At 35.3% G+C, this 16792-nt stretch overlaps 1 protein-coding gene across 6 annotated transcripts in view; it reads right to left on the bottom strand.

Annotated features, from left to right (window-relative positions):
• Positions 1–16792, bottom strand: part of LOC127870919 (protein spire homolog 1-like) — a 78707-nt gene that overhangs the window by 19005 nt on the left and 42910 nt on the right. For 5 of the 6 annotated variants that reach the window (XM_052413492.1, XM_052413496.1, XM_052413497.1 and 2 more), the window contains 4 exons: positions 10450–10575; positions 7706–7759; positions 6874–7032; positions 5147–5233 (listed from right to left, as the gene is read on the bottom strand). In XM_052413492.1, the coding sequence (XP_052269452.1) occupies positions 5147–5233; positions 6874–7032; positions 7706–7759; positions 10450–10575 (426 nt within the window). The remainder of the gene's footprint in view (positions 1–5146; positions 5234–6873; positions 7033–7705; positions 7760–10449; positions 10576–16792) is intronic. The other variant, XM_052413495.1, reaches the window with a different exon arrangement.

The raw sequence follows: 16792 nt of genomic DNA, 5'->3' as shown, positions 1-16792 counted from the left end.
ACACACACTAATGTATTACTTATATATTACTTATCAATGAGTATATGGATATTTTTTATTTAACATTCATTATATAAATGTAACATATTAAAAGTAAAATTTTAAAGTTGTATTTTTTACATCTAAATATAACAATGCATAAAAATACTGACATTAACAATTATACAAGAGGGCCATGATGGCCCTGAATCGCTCACCTGACGGAAGTTTTACTATGATTTGACCAGATGACCTACTTTATGACCTCAGATGACTCATATACAAACCCAAGCCAGATTTCATCAATTAATACATTCTGACAAAATTTCATTACGACATGATGGAAACTGTGAACTTTTTCATCTACACAAGGTTTTACTAGAATTGGCCTGGTGACCTAATTTATGACCCCAGATGACCCATATACAATCCAAAATCTGACATTATCAAAATAAATATTCTGACCACATTTCATTAAGATCAGATGAAAACTATGACCTCCATTGTCTTCACAAGGTTTTTCTATGATTTGACCTAGTGACCTTGTTTCTGATCCAAGATGACCCAAATACAATCCAAATCCAGATTTCATCAAGATAAACATTCTGACAAAATTTCATAAAGATCTGATGGAAACTGTGACCTCTATTGTCTACACAAGGTTTTTCTATGATTTGACCTAGTGACCTAGTTTTTGATCGCAAATGACCCAAATACAATCCCAACCCAGATTTCATCAAGAATAACATTCTGGCAAAATTTTATTTTTAAGATTGGATGACAACTGTGACCTCTACTATCTACACATTTTTTTTTAAACTTTGACTTAATGACCTATCGATCCCAACCCAGATTTTAACAAGACAAACATTCTGACCATATTTCAATAAGATCTGATGAAAACTGTGACCTCTTTTGTCTACACAAGGTTTTTCAATGATTTGACCTAGTGACCTAGTTTCTGACCCCAGATGACCCAAATACAATTTTAATCCAGAGTTCATCAAGATAAACATTCTGACCAAATTTCATAAAGATTGGATGAAAACTGTGACCTCTATTGTCTAAACAAGGTTTTTCTATTATTTGACCTAGTGACCTAGTTTTTGACCTCAGATGACCCAAATACAATCCCAACCCAGATTTCATCAAGATAAACATTCTGACCAAATATCATAAAGATTGGATGAAAACTGTGACCTCTACTGTCGACACAAACAAATTGTTGACGGACGCACGCACAACTGACGCCGGACATCACACGATCAAATAAGCTCACCATTTCACTTCATGACAGGTGAGCTAAAAAAAATACAGGAGCATTTTACAAGACATTTCATCTAAATGAATCAGTTTCAACATAAAACTCTGTGTCCTGAATGAACATAAACTGTTTTGTGTTCAAGAAGCTATGACTCTGCTTTTCTAGCCAGCCGCATGCACTACAGCAGGGTACAGGTATGTGCATGTATTAAATAAGAACCTAGTTATGTGTTATCTGGGATAAACATACGCTTTCTTTGTTTATGTTTCTTTGAGTATAATTCTGTAAGAAGAATAGAACTAGAAGAAAGCAACTGTTGAATGATTGAAAATGATTGCAACCTCATGGCCTTTCTGTTTTTGTGCTATTTGAAAAACAAGAGGGCCAAGATGGCCCTAGTTCGCTCATCTGAGAGGAGTCCGTTCATTCAATCTTTACCAAATGTCAAACTTGACCTAGATATTGTCCAGACAAACATCCTGGTCAAGTTTCATCATTATTTCATATGCGAGTCATGATCAATATACCTATAAATGTTCATGATCCTAGGCGTAAGCATTCTTGAGTTATCATCCAGAAACCATTTTTCTAAGCTGAGTTACCGTGACCTTGACAGCCATTGTGTGAATACGTTATTTGGCACTGATACCTTGACCTTTGACCTAGTGAACTGATAATCAATAAGGGTCATCTGCGAGTCATGATCAATATACCTATGAAGGTTTCATGAACCTAGGCATAAGCGTTCTTGAGATATCATCCAGAAACCATTTTACTATTTCAGGACAACGTGACCTTTGACCTAGTGACCTGAAAATCAATAGGGGTCATCTGCGAGTCATGCTCATTGAACCTATGAAGTTTCATGATCCTAGGCATAAGCGTTCTTGAGTTATCATCCAGAAACCATTTTACTATTTCAGGTCACCCTGACCTTGACCTTTGACCTAGTGACCTCAAAATCAATAGGGGTCATCTTCGAGTCATGATCAATGAACCTATGAAGTTTAACGATCCTAGGCATAAGCGCTCTTGAGTTATCATCTAGAAACCATTTAACTATTTTGGGTCATCATGACCTTGACCTTTGACCTAGTGACCTGAAAATAAATAGGGGTCATCTACGAGTTATGATCAATGTACCTATGAAGTTTCATGATCCTAGGCCTAAGCGTTCTTGAGTTATCATCCGGAAACCATTTTACTATTTCGGGTCATCATGATCTTGACCTTTGACCTAGTGACCTGAAAATCAATAGGGCTTATCTGCGAGTCATGATCAATGTAGCTATGAAGTTTCATGATCCTAGGCATAAGCATTCTTGAGTTATCATCCGGAAACCATTTTACTGCTTTGGGTCACCGTGACCTTGACCTTTGACCTAGTGACCTGAAAATCAATAGGGGCCATCTGCGAGTCATGATTTATGTATCTATGAAGTTTCATGATCCTAGGCATAAGTGTTCTTGAGTTATCATCCGGAAACCATTTTACTATTTGGGGTCATCGTGACCTCTTGACCTTTGACCTAGTGACCTAAAAATCAATAGGAGTCATCTGCGAGTCATGATCAATGTACCTATGAAGTTTCATGATCCTTGGCAAAAGCGCTCTTGAGTTATCATCCAGAAACCATCTGGTGGTCGGACGGACCGACATGAGCAAAACAATATACCCCCTCTTCTTCGAAAGGGGGGGGGCATAATGAGAAAACTGCCCCCCTCCCAGCAGCCATGTTATTCAACTGACCGGAACCATTTTTAAATTCAACTCTTGTATCAAGGAAACAAATGTTCTGAGCAAATTTTATGAAAATTGGGACAAAAATGTGACTTTTACTGTGTTCACATGTTTTCACTTTATACATATAGAGAAAAATGCCCCGCCCACAGGCAGCCATGTTTTTTCACCAATCCCGACCATTTTCAAACTCATCCGAGATATCAATAAAACCAATGTTTTGACCAACTTTCATGATGATTGGGCAAAAATTTTGACTTCTAGAGTGTTTACAAGGTTTCTCTATACCAAATAGGGAAAACTGCCACTATATACATATAGAGAAAAATGCGCCGCCCACTGGCAGCCATGTTTTTTCACCGATCTCGATCATTTTCGAACTCGTCCGAGACATCAATTGAACCAATGTTTTGACCAACTTTCATGACGATTGGGCAAAAATTGTGACTTCTGGAGTGTTTACAAGGCTTTCTATAGCCGAATAAGGAAAACTGCCCCGCCCACTGGCGGCCATGTTTTTCAACGGATCGGTACCACTTTTGAACTCAACAAAGATATCATTAAAACAAACATTTTGACAAAGTTACATAAAGATTGGGCATGAAATGTGACTTCTACAGTGTTTACAAGGTTTTTCTTTTTTTTTACCTAGTGACCTAGTTTTTGACCCGGCACAACCCAGTTTCGAACTCGGCCGAGATTTTATTGGGGCAAAGCTTTTGACCAAGTTTCATTAAGATGGGACAAGAAATGTGGCCTCTAGAGTATTTACTAGCAAATGTTTAAGGACGGACGGACGGACATACGACGGACAAAGACAGGTCAGAAAAGCTCACCTGAGCAATCAGGTGAGCTAAAAAGGCATAAAATAAAAGTCCCTAAGTTGTTTTGGGTTGTATGGATGTTGTGCTAAAACTCATTTTTTCACAATCTTTTTTCAAGTAATTACCCTGTTTTAAACCCTTTAGTTGTACTTTGTCTAAGTTGAATACCAGTACAAAAGTAATAAGATTACCTTTATAGAATATCTACATTAATATAATATAATGTATTGTTACACAATATTAAGCGCATACCAGAACTTTTTCAAATATTCAGACAATCATACCAGTTTCAGAGAGGTTATTTATAGACAATCATGCCGATGTAAGAGGAGTTATTGATAGACAAGCATACCAGTTTATGTGGGGTTAGTTATAAACAATAATTCCATTTTCAGAGGGGTTAGTAATAAACAATAATACCATTTTCAGAGGGGTTAGTTATAAACAATAATACCATTTTCAGAGGGGTTAGTAATAAACAATAATACCATTTTCAGAGGGGTTAGTAATAAACAATAATAATATTTTCAGAGGGGTTAGTAATAAACAATAATACCATTTTCAGAGGGGTAAGTTATAAACAATCATACCGGTTTCAGAGGGGTTAGTAATAAACAATAATAATATTTTCAGAGGGGTTAGAAATAAACAATAATAACATTTTCAGAGGGGTAAGTTATTAACAATCATACCGGTTTCAGAGGGGTTAGTAATAAACAATAATAATATTTTCAGAGGGGTTAGTAATAAACAGTAATAACATTTTCAGAGGGGTAAGTTATTAACAATCATACCGGTTTCAGAGGGGTTAGTAATAAACAATAATAATATTTTCAGAGGGGTTAGTAATAAACAGTAATAACATTTTCAGAGGGGTAAGTTATTAACAATCATACCGGTTTCAGAGGGGTTAGTAATAAACAATAATAATATTTTCAGAGGGGTTAGAAATAAACAATAATAACATTTTCAGAGGGGTAAGTTATTAACAATCATACCGGTTTCAGAGGGGTTAGTAATAAACAATAATTATATTTTCAGAGGGGTTAGAAATAAACAATAATAACATTTTCAGAGGGGTAAGTTATTAACAATCATACCGGTTTCAGAGGGGTTAGTTATAAACAATAATAATATTTTCAGAGGGGTTAGTAATTAACAATCATACCGGTTTCAGAGGGGTAAATTATTAACAATCATACCGGTTTCAGAGGGGTTAGTAATTAACAATCATACCGGTTTCAGATGGGTAAGTTATTAACAATCATACCGGTTTCAGAGGGGTTAGTAATTAACAATCATACCGGTTTCAGAGGGGTAAGTTATTAACAATCATACCGGTTTCAGAGGGGGGCGGGACCGTATGAAGTCTAGTATCACAGCATGCGCATCGTCCTTCACTTTTGGCGGAATACTGGCGTTAACCTGCGACATCGGAGAAAAAATAAAGGCATGCAGTCAGAGAACAGAAAACATGCTTAATAAAATACAGGATGAAACAATTCCTATAACACTACTTGTAATGCCTCACTAGCATCCTTACTGTAACAATAACAGTCTGAGGTGTACTTTGAACATGTCCAAAGAAGTTAATGTAAGGTGACCATATTTGGTGTTTTAGACGTGTTAAGAGTCTCCTTGGCAATACTGGCGTGTCTTGGATCACAGTAAGAATGCATTAACAATGCCAGACAGGTGTGATGGGGGTATGAGAACATACAAAGCAAACAGCATGCAAATTATTGTTGGAAAGAAATTAGTTCCTTACATATGAGAGCATTTATTTATCAAACAATTCTTATTCATTCTCTAAAATACAGCCAACTAACAATTACTCAGTTATCTACAGATGTCCACTTCTCAACAGTCTCAGAAATTATGTAAAGATACATATGAGCCTCACTCTGGGGTTAAATGCATGTGTCTGCTGTCCACAATTAGCCTGTGCAGTCCACACAGGCTATTCAGGGACCACACTTTCAGCCTAAACTGGATTTTTGCTAATAATCTGCGTCCTTTAAACGATAAATTCAATAAAAGCAAAAAGTGGCATCCCTGATAAGTTTGCGTGGACAGCACAGGCTAATCTGCAACAACACTTTATGCACATGCATTAAACCCCATTTTCCCAGAGCAAGGTTCATATAAAGCAAAACGTTAACGAATAATCAAACCTCCGCTGAATATCAGTAGAATATCCTTAAACAGAGTTTCAAAACACAAGATAACCCAAACAACAGAAGAATTAACGTAACTCTATTCACCCTTAACCACTTAGATACATATTTTGATGATTTTGTAGTCCTTTAGAAAGTTAAATTTAATTAAATACCTTTCTTACTAGATTCAAGTTTTAAAGGCTTCATTTCCTACCCTAAAATACTGATGAGCAGCAAACAGCATAAAACCTGAACAGACTGCAAGTTACTCGCAGGCTGTTCTGGTTTTATGCTGCTTGCACATAGCCATTGTCACTTTGCTTCTGAGTGGGAAAGGGTTGAACTTGCATTTACCCAGTAAAATATCCTAAAATAGCATAGTAAAAGGCTTTCACACATACTCTACAGACGGGCAGGTCCTAAAAAATACAACAAACAAATCTCAAGCAAAAGGAGTACAAATCCTCAAAGAACAAACACACATTCAACTGGCAGTTCATGTCATTGAGAACAATCAAAACAATACAACATGAACAATATCTGTCACTCTGTTCAGCTGTATCGAAAGAGTCAAATAGTCTCAAGCACAATAAAAAAAACACATACAAACACATTCAACTTGCAGTAAATATGAGGGCAAAACAATACAACAACTAACCGAAACTCTGTTGAGCTTGAATCAACCCAGTCCAATATCTTCAAACAGAATCTAAATATGGCAAAACAATACAACAACTTACCAAAACCCTATTGAGCTTGAATCTACCCAGTCGAATATCCCCAAACAGAATCTAAATATGGCAAAACAATACGATAACTTACCGAAACTCTGTTAAGCTTGAATCGACCCAGTCGAAGAATATCCCCAAACAAATTTAAATATGGCAAAACATTACAACAACTAACCGAAACTCTGTTGAGCTTGAATCTACCCAGTCGAATATCCTCCAGCAGAATCTCGAAGGGCGTGAGCTCAAACTCGACAGGCGGTAAATGATCCTGGTCCACCTTCTTCAACCGAACTCCATGCCGTAACTGTCTCATGATCTGTACCCATAGTCTGGCCTGAAATAATTGTCTTTTTTTTAAATAAAAAATACAGAAAAAAAAATCAGAGAACGTAAGCTAAAACTCGACTGGCAGTAACTGTTCATGATGTAACTTTCTCATGATCTGGCCCCATAGTCTGGCCTGAAATAATTTTCTTTTGTATTTTAATAAATACAGAAAAATCACAGAAAGTATGATATACAAGACTATTGTCAAGCAATATGGTCCGCTACTGGTGAAACTCCACCATTTTCAGCAATATTTCTAGTCTATTTGTTGCCATAGCAACCAGAATTCTTGACGTAGGAACAAAATGAAATGATGTGCATGATCTCCAAATAAGAAAAAATAAGGTGTTTAGCCTAGTTAAATAAAGATATCTGTATTCAACAAAAACAAAGTGCTGTTTACATTTCAGAATGTACAAATATTATATTCAAGTGGATCAAAGTGCAATACATTCCTACTGATCCCATGATCTGGACACATAGTCCAGCCTGAAAGGCATACAGTGACCTTCACCTTCAGCCAACGATCCCCAAGTAAAATCCTAAGCTATGTCTTCATGCAAGCTAGCTATATCCAACCTTCCATCAAGATTGGTCAATGTAAATTAAAGTTATTGACCGAAAACCACTTGTTTGACAGCATCCGGTTTGTTGAAAACCAGGTTAAAACTTCCACTTACCCAATCAGACCTTTCAAGATCGTCCACTGATGGTTCTTCCTTGGAGACTAATTTCTGAAATACAGGAAAATTCTAATAGCCATACAAAAAAACTAACTTATTTTTTTAAATATAAGGAAATGTGTACAAATAAATAAACTTAATTTATAAAATGTCACAACTTTTTTTTCACATAAGCAATAAGTAAACTCAAGGATAACTCTCTCATCTTACTTTTCTTTGTAACGGGTCATTTTAACCCTTTACAACTAATATACATACTTAACTATTTACCACTTAGATACGTATTTAACCCTTTACGACTTAGATACGTATTTAACCCTTTACGACTTAGATACGTATTTAACCCTTTACGACTTAGATACGTATTTAACCCTTTACAACTAAGATACGTATTTAACCCTTTACGACTTAGATACGTATTTAACCCTTTACAACTTAGATACGTATTTAACCCTTTACGACTTAGATACGTATTTAACCCTTTACGACTTAGATACGTATTTAACCCTTTACGACTTAGATACGTATTTAACCCTTTACGACTTAGATACGTATTTAACCCTTTACAACTTAGATACGTATTTAACCCTTTACGACTTAGATACGTATTTAACCCTTTACCACTTAGATACGTATTTAACCCTTTACGACTTAGATACGTATTTAACCCTTTACAACTAAGATACATATTTAACCCTTTACGACTTAGATACGTATTTAACCCTTTACAACTTAGATACGTATTTAACCCGTAACAACTTAGATACGTATTTAACCCTTTACGACTTAGATACGTATTTAACCCTTTACAACTTAGATACGTATTTAACCCTTTACGACTTAGATACGTATTTAACCCTTTACAACTAAGATACATATTTAACCCTTTACGACTTAGATACGTATTTAACCCTTTACAACTTAGATACGTATTTAACCCGTAACAACTTAGATACGTATTTAACCCTTTACGACTTAGATACGTATTTAACCCGTAACAACTTAGATACGTATTTAACCCTTTACGACTTAGATACGTATTTAACCCTTTACAACTTAGATACGTATTTAACCTTTACGACTTAGATACATATTTAACCCTTTACAACTAAGATACGTATTTAACCCCTTCGACTTAGATAAGTATTTAACCCTTTACAACTTAGATACGTATTTAACCCTTTACGACTTAGATACGTATTTAACCCTTTACAACTAAGATATGTATTTAACCCTTTACGACTTAGATACGTATTTAACCCTTTACAACTAAGATACGTATTTAACCCTTTACGACTTAGATACGTATTTAACCCTTTACAACTTAGATACGTATTTAACCCTTTACGACTTAGATAAGTATTTAACCCTTTACAACTAAGATACGTATTTAACCCTTTACGACTTAGATACGTATTTAACCCTTTACAACTTAGATACATATTTAACCCTTTACGACTTAGATACGTATTTAACCCTTTACGACTTAGATACGTATTTAACCCTTTACGACTTAGATACGTATTTAACCCTTTACGACTTAGATACGTATTTAACCCTTTACAACTAAGATACATATTTAACCCTTTACGACTTAGATACGTATTTAACCCTTTACAACTTAGATACGTATTTAACCCGTAACAACTTAGATACGTATTTAACCCTTTACGACTTAGATACGTATTTAACCCTTTACAACTTAGATACGTATTTAACCCTTTACGACTTAGATAAGTATTTAACCCTTTACAACTAAGATACGTATTTAACCCTTTACGACTTAGATACGTATTTAACCCTTTACGACTTAGATACGTATTTAACCCTTTACGACTTAGATACGTATTTAACCCTTTACGACTTAGATACGTATTTAACCCTTTACGACTTAGATACATATTTAACCCTTTACCACTTAGATACATACTTAACCCTTTACCACTTAAATACGTTTTTTGACGCATTTGTAGTTCCTTAGAAAATTAAATTTAATTAAATACCTTTCTTTCTAGATTCAAGTTTAATAGGCTTCATTTCCAACCCTTAGATACTGATGAGCAGCAAACAGCATAAAACCTGAACAGTCTGCGATTTACTCGCAGGCACATACCGGTAGCTCTGTTCACTTTTCCTCTGAGTGGGAAAGGGTTAAACCCCCTCTTGATTCAAATCAGAAAATCCCATATAAAGTTATTTCTTTTGTACAAACAGGGGTTCGTAACTACATGTACAGGCCCGCAGATTAACTAATGTAGACCAATACATACAAAAACAAGCAAATGCGTTGAATTGATATCCCCCGCGCCAATATGCTACTGGACACAAAAATGTTATATTTGACATTCAAAAAAGCATTTTTTCAAGATACAAAGGGCCATAACTCTGTTATTAACAGATGGTGTACAATGCCCTTTGGCGTGCATCATCCCCTTATCCATATATATATACTCATACCAAGTTTCAATGAAATCCGCCAAAGCACTTTCAAGATATGGCTCCGGACGAACTGAAAGACGGACGGACAACGCCAAAACAATATTCCTCCGCTGATGGCGGGGGATAACAACTTAAAAAGCCAAGCAACCAGTAAGTCACAGATTATAGAATTCTTTAGATTTCCCCCAAAAGTCACCAAGAGCTGGTTCTACCAAGAAAAGGAACTTGAGAGCATTTAAACCAGCCTTAGGCTTTTGATGCAATCAAGCTGAAATAAATAGGTTTAATCTAAAACCACTTACAGCATGCCCTTTTTTGATGTTATCAAGGAACGTGGTCAGTTCTGAAGCCTCCGTTGCCAGTGCTCGACACACGGCCTTGTAGTGTAGCTGCGCATTCTGTTGACTGGACAGCCTGCGTATGCATCTCTGAATAACAAAAATAAATGAACTTTGTGCTAGGAAAATTGTGCTCAATGCATGTGTGTTAAGTGTCATACCAGATAAGCCTGTGCAATCTGCACAGGCTGATCAGGAACCTCACTTTCCACTTTGATGGTATTTTTCATTTTCAGGAAGTATCTTCTTTGCAAAAATCCAGTTTAGGTGGAAAGTGATGTCCCTGATAAACCTGTGCAGACTGCACAGGCTAATCTGGGATGACACTTTACGCACATACATCAAGCTCAGTTTTCCGCAACTTGGAACTCAGAATAATACAAAATACTGTTTAATCACAGTTTTGTCACACACATGACTAATACCCCTGAACCACTTTGTCATGCCCGTGTTTGACCTTTCATCCTTGTGGCCTTGACCTTAGATGCAGATACATAGGTCTTGCGTGTGATATGCCATTTGCACATACTTAACATGTATAAATTATCATCCAGTAAGAATCCGGTCAAGCTGCAAAATGCATCATTTGACCTTTAACCTCTGCTTGTGACCTTGACATCTGAGACAGTAACAGTTACGTCTTTAACTCTCAATCTCATTGTTACTGTAATGAATTATCATACCTACTCTCTGAAATATACTAACTTGCCTTGAATATTGACCAACACAAATTATCTACACAAATCAACCTGTTCACTGCTAGGGGGAATAATTGATGTTAAGTTGTGAATAATTTTAAGTAGACTTTCCTCCCAGTCATCAAATTAAGTCTTTTTACTCAATGTGAACAAATCGAAATATTCAACAATTTTAAGTAGATGTTAGAAATCAAACTTAGAATGTACCTATTCATTTTGCGAAATGTTATTTTCATGAGAAACTAACACAGTTTTATCATTATGCAAAACAATAATTGTGCACAGTTAACAAAAAATAAAGTTTATTTCATGTTTGATGTTTTTCAATGTCCACATAACTCAGTGTTTAATCATCACATACTATCACATATTGTGATATGCAAAAAATAGACATCAAGATATGAAAACATGCAAACAAATTATAAGAAATCTAACACCACTGAAACAAATACTCTACAACTTTAGAGCTATTCTGGATGTCCGACTTTCCGTTTCATATGAAACATGTCGTGATTCATGATAACAATAAAAATGCCATATTACCACACGAAAATTCCCCTTGAAATATCTATGCTTGCAAAAAATCATTCAAGTTTTTGGAGATCATATTTCAAAGACACTTCAACAAGCGCAATGGCCCTGAGCATTGTGCAAACTGATGACAAATCCTTTACCTATGCTGCAAGTTCTCAAACCAAATGTGGCAACAAAACTCTTCACTTCTGCTAATGAAATCCTAAATAAATATTAAAAAATTCCCCATATCTACCCTATTATCTGTTATGTGTTTATTGACATATGCAATAAATATTGAACTTAAATAAGAGATTCCGATTTTTGGTCCAGACTTTTGATTTATTTGTTTTCAAATATCAAACATTCTATCACGCATTATCGATTACTGTCAAAATATTTATTTTCTTTTTATGTGAAACTTAAAGCTGAGGCGTGTACGTATCATATCAGTTTAATTTGATCCCCACATCGGTGCATTCTTAAAATCTTTGTTGATTACTGCTGCAACGCCAAAAATGGACTCAAGATTTTCTTAATTAGCCCTAGATTTCCGAAGAATTTCATCTTTATTACATAAGATTCAAATAAATTTTAAAAAACTGTTTGACTTTTAGAGACTTCAGTCTCTTTATATTTAAGGTACTTTATGAAGTATGAAGAAACAGATTTTCAGATTTGTGGGCTCCAACCACTGACCTTTGGAGTAAAAGTCTACCGCCAAACCACCATGCTCATACTTTCCAAGATGTATTATATTTTTATAAGTTATATAAGCATTCCTTCTCATGTCACAAAATATAATATCAACCGAACTCTAAAAACAAGAGCTGTCAGCATAGGATGACTTATGCCCCCTATAAACGCTTGATAGAAGTTATGAGCTTTTTTCGAAACCTAAACACAGATTTCAAACCTAAACGCAGACCCAAAGTTCACGGTCAAGGTCACAGGGGTCAAAATTTGTGTGCATATGGAAAGGCCTTGTCCATATAAACATGCATACCAAATATGAAGGTTATATCTCAAGGGACATAGAAGTAATTATGAGCATTTTTCAAAACCTAAATGCAGATTTCGAAACCTAAACGTGGACCCTAAGTTCAAGGTCAAGGTCACAGGGTTAAAATGTTTGTGCGTATGGAAAGGCCTTGTCCATATACACATGCATATCAAATATGAAGGTTATATCTCAAGGGACAAAGAAGTTATAAGCATTTTTCGAAACCTAAACGCAGATTTCGAAACCTAAACGCCAACCCTAAATTCAAGGTCAAGGTAACAGGGGTAAAAATTGTTGTGTGTATGAAAAGGCCTTGTCCATATACACATGCATACCAAATATTAAGGTTATATCTAAAGGGACATAAAAGTTATGAGCATTTTTCGAAACCTAAACACAGATTTTGAAACCTAAACGCGGACCCTAGGTTCAAGGTCAAGGTCACAGGGGTAAAACTTTTTGTGCGTTTGGAAAGGCCTTGTCCATATACACATGCATACCAAATATGAAGGTTATATCTCAAGGGACATAGAAGTTATTAGCATTTTTCCAAACCTACACACAAAGTGTGACGGACAGACAGATGGACAGACAGATGGACAGACAGACGGACGGACTGACAGTCCGATCACTATATGCCCCCTTTTCTTCGAAAGGGGGCATAATTATGCAATCATTTTGCATTTGTTACGATTTATGATTTTCAGGTTTTTAAATCATCAAAAGATGCATATCATGGAAATTTTAGAACATGGTAAATGTTCAGTATTACTGTTTCCTCGCAAATATGGGTTTAAATCATACAACAAGACTGTGCAAATCTGACGCCATATTTTTTCAATTTTGTCAATATAACAAAACGTGAAAAGGTCCATTTAACATTTAGAAAAGTGGAAACAGTTTGTTCTTCAAATGTTTCAGACAGACCGACTGAAAAACCCACTGTATCTCGTTATAAGGCCATGATATATGAACATTTCTATCTGACACTGATATATGTAAAGCATCAGTTTTGAATACTAGACTCTGTCTATTATAATAATTTGTATCTGTAAAAATCTAAACCCACGACCTGCTTTCTTTGGTTAATATTTAAGCTTAATGATTCCTTTAATTTTCCCAGTCTTAAGTATATTCAAGGACAGACAACCCTAGATTTTCAATTAAGCTAATATCATTTCCCATGAAAGGTAAATGATCAAATATCACGAATTTAATTTGCATTTAAAATTTTAATCAACATTCCATTTGATACAGCTGACTACATTATACATATTTATGGGTCCAGATCCTTACATAATTATAATGTATGATATAAAACCACGATCTTGTCAGTATGTTCTTTAACCTACACAGAAATAATTGTAAATTAATAATAAAATTGTCAACATTCTACTTAATAATGTTTAGTTATATTTAACCCTTTACCACTTAGATACCTATTTTGACACATTTGTAGTCCCTTAGAAAGTTTACTTTAACTAGAGCTTTGTCACAGACCCTGTGACTTTGTCATATACCCCCACATACTGCATTGACACAGAATATTTTGGATGCTTAAGATTCACAAAACAAGAGAAGCTAATTTATGGCTATTTTTAAGAATTATTATGCCATTATCATTTATGACCATTTTGACCTTTGAACTCTTGAATTCTTTCGCATGACACGCCGTCCAATGGCTGTGAATAAAATTAATATACAGAGTCATTTTAAAATCTCATAATGAATGACATAGTTATGGCCCGGACAAGCTCATTTATGGCCATTTTTTACTTTTGAACTCAAAGTGTGACTTTGAACTTGGAGATATTGGCATAATTCTTTTGCATGAAACACGTCTAATGATGGTGAACAAAAGTGCCAAATGATTTTAAAATCTCACAATGAACGACATAGTAATGGCCCTGACAAGCTAATTTATGGCCATTTTTGACCTTTGAACTCAAAGTGTGACCTTGACCTTGGAGATATCGACGCAATTCTTTTGCATGAGACACCGTCCAATGATGAACAAATGTGCAAAATTATTTTAAAGTATCACAATAAATGACAAAGTTATCGACCGAAAAAGCTCATTTATGGGCAACTCCAAGTGAGACCTTGACCTTGGAGATATTGACGTGCTTCTTTGGCATGACACACCGTCCCATGATGGTGAACAAATGCATCAAGTCATTCTAAAATCTAACGATAAATGACACTGTTATGGTCCGGACAAACTTTTGGTTTAAAACGCACTAAGTTAGCCCATGATGTAGTTTCTGATCCGGCATGACCCATATTCATACTTGACCTATACATCATCTGGATACAACTTCTGACCAAGTTAAATGAAGATCGGATGAAATTTTCGGACAGACAGACCCACCGACAGACCAACCGACAAAGTGACTCTTTAATAAAAGGCGTTTCTTACTTGATTCAAGTTTTAAAGGCTTCATTTTAAAGCTTGAGGAACTGATGAGAAGCACATAGCCATTTTCACTTTGCCTTGAATGGGAAAATGTTAAGTTAAAACCCTATGACATTAATACACATTTTGCTAACTTATCGCTGAAAGTATTACAAATGCAGTATAATTTAACAATTATGATTTATGATTTTTAATTAACAAACATATATTTTGAACATATTTTTCAGTCAGGAGTGTTATATTGTTGTTTTTAAGATATTACATTTATTCCTTTTTGAATCTATGACAAAACAAAAGCTGTCTCCCAAAAAAACGCTTTTTCGAAACCTAAATGCAGATTTTGAAACCTAAATGCAGACCCTAAGTTCAAGGTCAAGGTCAAAGGGTCAAAATTTGTGTGCGTAATGAAAGGCCTTGTCCATATACACATGCATACCAAATATGAAAGTTAAATCTGAAGCGAAATAAAAGTTATGAGCATTTTTCGAGCGGAAACGCAATTTTTTGATGATTCAAGAGCCATAGCTCAGAAGTGCCTCGGTAAATTTGGCTGATTATCGAACTTAGCCTAGATTGTATTGCCTTACACATTTTTATGAAGTTTGGTGAAGATCCAATGACAATTGCTTGAGTTATTGAGCGGAAACGAGAACAAACTCAATTTTTCGATGATTCAAGGGCCGTTACTCAGGAGTGTTTTGGTCAATTTGGCCGATTTTCGAACTTAACCTAGATTTTATTGCCTTACTAACTTTTATGAAGTTTGGTGAAGATCCGATGACAATTGCTTGAGTTATTGAGCGGTGACGAGAAAAAACTCAATTTTTCGATGATTCAAGGCCGTAACTCAGGAGTGTCATGGTCAATTTGGCTGATTATCAAACTTGACCTAGATCTTATGACCTTACACATTTTCATGGAGTTTGGTGAAGATCCTATGACATTTGCTCGAGTTATTAAGCGGAAACGAGAAAAAACCCAATTTTAAGATAATTCAAGGGCGGTAACTCAGGAGTATCTGGGTCAATTTGGCCGATTATCGAACTTGACCTAGATGTTATAGCCTAACACATTTTCATGAAGTTTGGTGAAGACCCTATGACATTTGCTTGAGTTATTGAGCGGAAACAAGAAAAATCCCAATTTTACGATAATTCAAGAGCAGTAACTCAGGAGTGTCTGGGTCAATTTGGCCGATTATTGAACTTGACCTAGATGTTATAGCCTAACACATATTCATGAAGTTTGGTGAAGATCTGATGACAATTGCTTGACTTATTGAGCGGAAACTAATCCGGACTGACTGACTGACTGACTGACGGTGCGATTTTAATATGCCCCCAAAACCTATGTTCTGGGGGCTTAAAAACATACATTGTCATTTTGCAAAACTGTGAAAAAGTCTGAGTTGCGTAAAACTAACTATTTCCCATGTTTTCTCAAATATCTACCGCTATGATAATATATTAAAGCCATAAACTGTTTATCTGAAGATGATCCTATTTATGCCTAGATGTAGATAACGATATCTTTGTGAATGCACAGCCTTTTGATCTGAAATCTTCTGTTGAAATATTTAATGTGACACCAATGGAATCAAATTTGCATTTTATGTTGTACTAAAATAATTGATATAATTTTGTTATGATGGTATAATTTGACTTCCTTTCTGAAAAA

Source organism: Dreissena polymorpha, chromosome 3 (genome assembly GCF_020536995.1).
Source record: "Dreissena polymorpha isolate Duluth1 chromosome 3, UMN_Dpol_1.0, whole genome shotgun sequence".
Taxonomy (NCBI): domain Eukaryota; kingdom Metazoa; phylum Mollusca; class Bivalvia; order Myida; family Dreissenidae; genus Dreissena; species Dreissena polymorpha.
Note: the sequence above shows the minus strand (reverse complement) of the source record. Positions and strands in the feature narration are given on the sequence as shown.